General features: G+C 49.1%; 1 protein-coding gene across 1 annotated transcript; it reads left to right on the top strand.

Moving 5' to 3' along the window:
- The first annotated feature begins 824 nt into the window (after positions 1-824).
- Positions 825-3,745, top strand: LOC144157857 (uncharacterized). Its single transcript, XM_077688584.1, has one exon. The coding sequence runs from the start codon at positions 1,013-1,015 to the stop codon at positions 2,819-2,821; it is 1,809 nt and encodes a 602-aa protein (XP_077544710.1). The 5' UTR covers positions 825-1,012; the 3' UTR covers positions 2,822-3,745.
- The last annotated feature ends 2,255 nt before the right edge of the window (positions 3,746-6,000 follow it).

Here is a 6,000-nt window from a genome sequence, read left to right as displayed (position 1 = left end):
GAGAAGCGGCGGCAGGCGGCGCAGCGATCGCGAAGCTCGAGGCCATGGAGGAAAAAATACTCAGGAGAGGCCCCTAGCATCCCAATGCATTGCGAAAAGTGTGGAGGAAGTGACGTCAATTTTCTTGAGCCCATGGACAATGTTGCTTACTTATTTACAACTGCGGTGGCCAAATTTGGACGAATAGAACGGACAAATTTTTAAGGCACTTGGTATGTGGCTGCCTCACTACGCTTGCAAAGCAGCGCAGTCGCTACGACAAATGTTTTTATATTAGGCCAGTTTGAAAACTCCGCCGTCGGAGGCGGCCTTAAATCGTACCCCGGCCGCAGCGGCGCTTACGTCGCGTCGAGATCGGCGGAACGAGCCGCTGCCGCCGCCGGCGACCTACTGGGAAAATCCCCTGCGCTCAGCGTTGGCGAGAGCCACAGTTCGTTCTTTGCCCACTTTGTGTTTCTTCCTTGTGAAGTGAAGTGAAATTTATCGCTGCTGAGACGTAGCGCGCAAAGACCGCAGTGCTGTACGACCCCGAACAATGCTCCCGTCGTCTTCGCCATCCCGCGAGCCTGTTGCTATGACGACGACAAACGCTAAGAGCTGAAAAATCGTCCTTCTATCTCAAGAACGAAGGCCGTTTTTCGATTGAAACTTTGGGTGAGGGTTAGAATTGGCAAATTGAAGGCGAAATCAACAGCTTAGAACATGACATCGCACCCAGAAATTAGCGACGAAAATCTTTTCGCTTCGAAGCGGGAGGGCAGGGCCAAAGTTTATAGAACCAAGGTCAGTTTTAAAACTTCGAAGTGTTTCCCGGCGCCGCCGCACTCAGCTGCATCGATGGCGCTGCAGTCGCACCCGGCTCCCGCTCGGGGCAACTGACAGCGGCGGCGGCGGCGGTCAGTGCGTTCTTCAGGATACACCTGCGATCGTTCGGCCAGCGTTTCGAGACAGCTATGTTCATGTTTTCTTTGTGTGTGCGCGTGCTCCACCTGTAGATGGTTCGGGAAGCGCCATGCCGACGTGTTGTGTCCCCGGTTGCACGAGCGGTTACAGAGGAAACAAAACCCCAAGGCACTTCTTCTCTCCTCCAAGTGATCCCGGCCTACGTGCAGCATGGGACCGTGCCATTCCCCGTCTCGACCGCAGCCTTTCAACCAAATCGCGTGTGTGCGACGTGCATTTTTACCCGGATGACATAGCGAAAACGTACACGCATTTCATCAAAGGTGAGAAAGTGGAAACGGAGCGAGGAAAGTGGAGCCTCGTCGAAGGAGCGGTGCCAAAAATATTCCCGAACTTGCCTCCATATCTATCCAAACCCCCGCCAAAAAGAAGGAAATTGCCATGCCGAGACCAGGTTGTTGCGCAGACCTCGTCTGCAAAGAAAGCGAAGACAAGCGCTAGTGCTGTTGCCGAAGAAAGTGCGGCAAATTTAGACATGCCGGCAGCAAGTAGCAAGCCTACGTTGAGGGAGATGGAAGAAGTTTGTTTGCCATCAACGAACTGGAGAAAGATTGTCGACAGCGATGACGATGGAAGTTACGTCGCTTTCTTTGTTCAGAAAGTGGAGGGAAAAATGCTTTTCGTCGAAAAGTGTGTAATAATCGGCGAATTAGGAGCAGTGACTGTCAGCACCCGCGGTTGCATTGTGAAATCATGCAGCCGTGTCAACACCATTGCTCAGTTGGTGGGCCTGTTGCAGAACGTTGACCAACTAAGGGTGTGTGTAGGCTCTTCAAATGGTTCGGCCGGCAGCGCACTGAACGAAGGTAGAAGTACAAAGTGCGAGCGCCTGACGAAGAGCCAAAGATGTGGTCCTTGCTTAAAGCTAAAACTTGAGTTACGCAAGAAACTCTGCCAGGAACGACTCAGGCGCAAGCAACAGAAGCAGAAATTGAACATATTTCAAAAGAGGGCGGTACGGGCTGCTGTACGACGAACCAGGCTTTTAAGCAAGATACAAGAGCTTAAAACAAAGCTCACTTCGAACCCAGATGACAGCCTCAGAGAAGCCATCAATGTTCTGCCACCCATACAGCAAGAAGCCTTTCGATCGTCGTTCAAGCAAGCGAAGGTCAAGGGCCCTCAAGGTATGCGGTATAGCACCACATGGGTAATGAACTGCCTCCTCCTCCGCATCGCGAGCCCGAAAGCATACAAGCTGATAAAAGCGATGAACCTTCTGCCCTTGCCAACATGTAGCCGGTTGAACCAAATTATTGCAGGAGTACCATGCCAGTATGGTTTCAATAAGGTCGCACTTGAGACCATAAAAACCTACTTCAAGAACAACCCCGAGAAGTGGAACCATGGTACTATACTCATTGACGAGATCAAGCTGCGCCAGTCCGTGGAATTCAATCCATCAACCTACAAATTTGACGGATTTGTAGACTTTGCTGGCACTGCTCCCGATGAAAATGGGAAGCTTGCTGACCATGCCCTAGTTGTGATGTTTGTCCCTATTTTCGACTCCTGGGTGCAGCCAGTTGCCAGTTTTGCTACCAGAGGTGCAGCACCTGGCGTCGTGCTTGCAAAAATGGTGCTAGAGTCAGTGCTGCAACTAGAACGCCACGGAGCTTCCATTCTTGCTGTTGTGTCTGATGGTGCCGGAAACAATCGATCAATGTGGACGCACCTGGGAATCTCTGGAAAGCTTGACCAAGCCACAAACAAAGTTCCACATCCATCACTAGAAGAAGGGCGGTTCCTGCATTTCTTGTGCGATGTACCGCACATAATGAAGTGCATCAGGAACCACCTATTGACGCACACATATGGCATGGTGAGTACTATTTTTTTACAAAAGTATCAAGACTAATGTAAGTGAAAGTTGCAGTAGGTTCACGTAATTTGGCCTCATTGTTACGGCATTACCAGTGATGTCAGTGATCGCAATCTTTTTACAAATAGGGAAACACTAGATAAAATAATTTCTGACAACCCAGATGCAAATAATTAATAAACACTAAAGCAATGGCGGATTATGGATGTTAAACCGAGCCAATTTTCATTTTATCTGAATTCATGTATTTCCTCTTTTAGGCTGGTGCACACAAAGTCAACTTTGATAACTATATAGCTTTATGAAACGGAGGAAGAAAACCAACTGAAAGTTGTGCCAAAGCTTACAACATCTCACGTCAACCCCAGTAAACTGCAAAAAATGAATGTGCGGCTGGCAACACAGGTATGTAAAAATTGGACCCATGACTTTATCGTTTGGTCATTTATGGGTAGACCTACACCTTGCATTTGCTAATCCGCTACGTTTGTTCCCTCTGCAGCTTTTCAGCCGGAGTGTTGCAATTGGCTTGAAGTTCTACAGAGAACAAAAAACGCCGGGCTTTGCAGATACCCGTGGTACAGAGGAGTTCACCTTGCTGCTGAACAATCTCTTTGACGCCCTGAATGCAAGAATTCCTGTGGAGGGAATAAGACAGAACTCTCGTCAAATTCGGGTGACTTTCATAAAGGCAGCAGTAGCTACGCAGCAGAATGATTACTTGATTAGAGTTCATAAAATTAACTCATAAGAATTATTTGTTAACAGGTAATAAGAGAATTCCTGGAAATGCTGAACTCCACTGAGAAGAGCTGCAAAGAGGACAACACCAAGATGTTTGCTTCTCAGATGACCGTTGAGTCCCTGCGAGTCACTTTGATGTCTGTTCTTGATGTCATCGACCTGCTTCATAAACAAGGGGTGCCGTACGTACTCACGGTCAAGTTGAATCAGGACCCACTGGAGGTATACCACTTTTTCTTTTGATTCAGTGTCCACGTGAGTATAAGATATAAAGCAAGTTTGTTTGTTTCTTTCAGCTTTTCTTTGGTGTTGTGCGAACATTTGGCGGTAACGAGGACCACCCCACCATTACTAACTTCAGCCAAGTCTTCCGCCTCCTCAGCTTGCATACGCCTCTCAAAATGGCCACAAAGGGAAACTGCACAGGTGAAGCCAATCCGGTCCTCATTTCTCTGGAGGAGACATTGAGCAACATGAAGATGTCAGCCTTGTTGGAGAAAGAAGCCAGGAATGAGAAACTTCAGAGTCTTCTTGCTTCAGTCACCCTTGAAGAATGTCCTGAAGGTGCAACTGAACACTCGTACAGCCGCGCCACACCCAAGGACGCTGTTTTGTATTACCTTGCTGGATATGTTGTGAAGAAAGCTTCAAAGTTTTCCGAATGTGTCGAGTGTCGGGCGACGATTACAGACACACAGAGCGTGCCTGCCGCGTCTGTTCTCACAGAAGCTAGGTCATTTGTGCCTGGAGCCTTGAAGCACCCATCAAAATCGCTAACAGAGCTGCTGGGTGCCGTTGAGTCAGTTGTAGAGGCGGAAACCAAAACACAAAAGGTCTTCGGAAACTTGTTTTGGAAGATAGTTGATGTCGTCTCAGATTTGACACTTGCAAGGGTCGGCTGTAATGTCCACTACGAGGAATTCACGGTGCGAATAGTGAAATTCTACTTGACAATGCGCATGCACTTCTACACTCGATTTCTTGCTGAGAGGAGCCAGGTCAGCGAAAAAGTAAAAAATGCGAGGAAGAAGGCTCGCCTCTTGTAAATAGCTCTTGAGGGCTTGTAAATACTGATGTAAATAGCTTTTGTGTATAGTTGCCGTGATATTGTTAAGGAGTAGCCTTCTGGGCAAGTAAGCTGATGCTCGCCTCCTGTGAATAGCTCTTGCTGTCTTGTAAATACTGTTGTAAATAGCTTTTGTGCATTGTTGCCATGAAATTGTTGCGGGGTAGCCTTTTTGGCACCGAAGAGGCTGCCGCCCGCCTCCTGTAAATAGCTCTTGCAGTCTTGTAAATGCTGTTGTAAATAGCTTTTTTTGTAAGTGCCATGGTGTTGTTATGCGGTAGCCTGCGATCGTCTGCGTATTTGCTCCCCGCTCTGCTTCATCCACCGCGTGAAGCTGCTGATCTTCGTGTCTTGTCAATAAAAAGCATCCACTGTTTTAGTTCTCTAACTGACAATGTTTGCCCGCGTGCATTTATTTCTAGGTTTAGCGGTTTAAACATGCAGCCGCCTCAGCAAAAAGCGACAGACAATGCTGTAAACGAATGCGGAGGTTCAGTCACAAAACCACGGCCTTGCAAATTTGCCAAGATTCGAAGCGCAAACACGGACCATTAATACAGAGTAGACATGACAGGCGCCTGTCCTGTCTACTCTATATTCATCGTCCGTGTATTTTGTTGGGCTTCAACACATAGCAACTATTCACCAACTCGCCCCACAAGTTCTCGGCCTTGCAAATGCATGCGGCCTCTTCGCAATCGTTGTCGCCGATTGAGCGCCGTAGCGTCGGTGACCTGTGCCTAGACTTACCGCTTACAAACGTAAATAGGGATTTATAATCATGGTGATCGGTATCTCGCGATTTCTCTCGCAACGACCGTAACAGCAGCGGCAACCGCCGCTTTAGTTCGCCCTTCCTCGCCGGCTGCAGGGAGCCGGTTGCGACGGCGGCGCCACCTGGCGCAGCAAGCAGCTTGGGCGCCGTGTTGGGCGTTAGGCGGAGGCGGAGAGTTTTACAACTGACCTTGGTTCTATAAACGTTGGGCAGGGCCAAACGTTGGGCAGGGCGACGCCATGTTAGTCAAATCAAACCGGAGACAGCAAAGGATGATGGGATAGAATGCTGGGCTCAGTGGGCTCAAGTCGTGGCGGGACCCGGCTTCACAAATGTGACGTCAGGGCCTCTCCTAACCTTTTCTTTCCTCCATGCTCGAGGCGGTGTACGCAGCGGAATCAAGGTCCAACCTAATTAAAAGCACCCGCCGCCTAGTTCTTAGGCTCTAGTGAAGGGACGGGTGAAATGCATTGCCGCTGTTCCTCAGCAGTATGCGTGGGTAGAAATCCTGCTCCGTGATTTTGCAGCCGAAGGACTGCCGTCGGGCGCCACTGGGTCCTCCCCTAAACATCATTATCCCTGCACCCGCACCAATACCCGGATAACGCTTGCAGTGCTGCGCATAGAAAA

Source organism: Haemaphysalis longicornis, unplaced genomic scaffold (genome assembly GCF_048455015.1).
Source record: "Haemaphysalis longicornis isolate Haplotype H1 unplaced genomic scaffold, Haemaphysalis longicornis Haplotype H1 scaffold_10, whole genome shotgun sequence".
Taxonomy (NCBI): domain Eukaryota; kingdom Metazoa; phylum Arthropoda; class Arachnida; order Ixodida; family Ixodidae; genus Haemaphysalis; species Haemaphysalis longicornis.
This window is presented reverse-complemented; position numbering and strand designations above follow the sequence as displayed.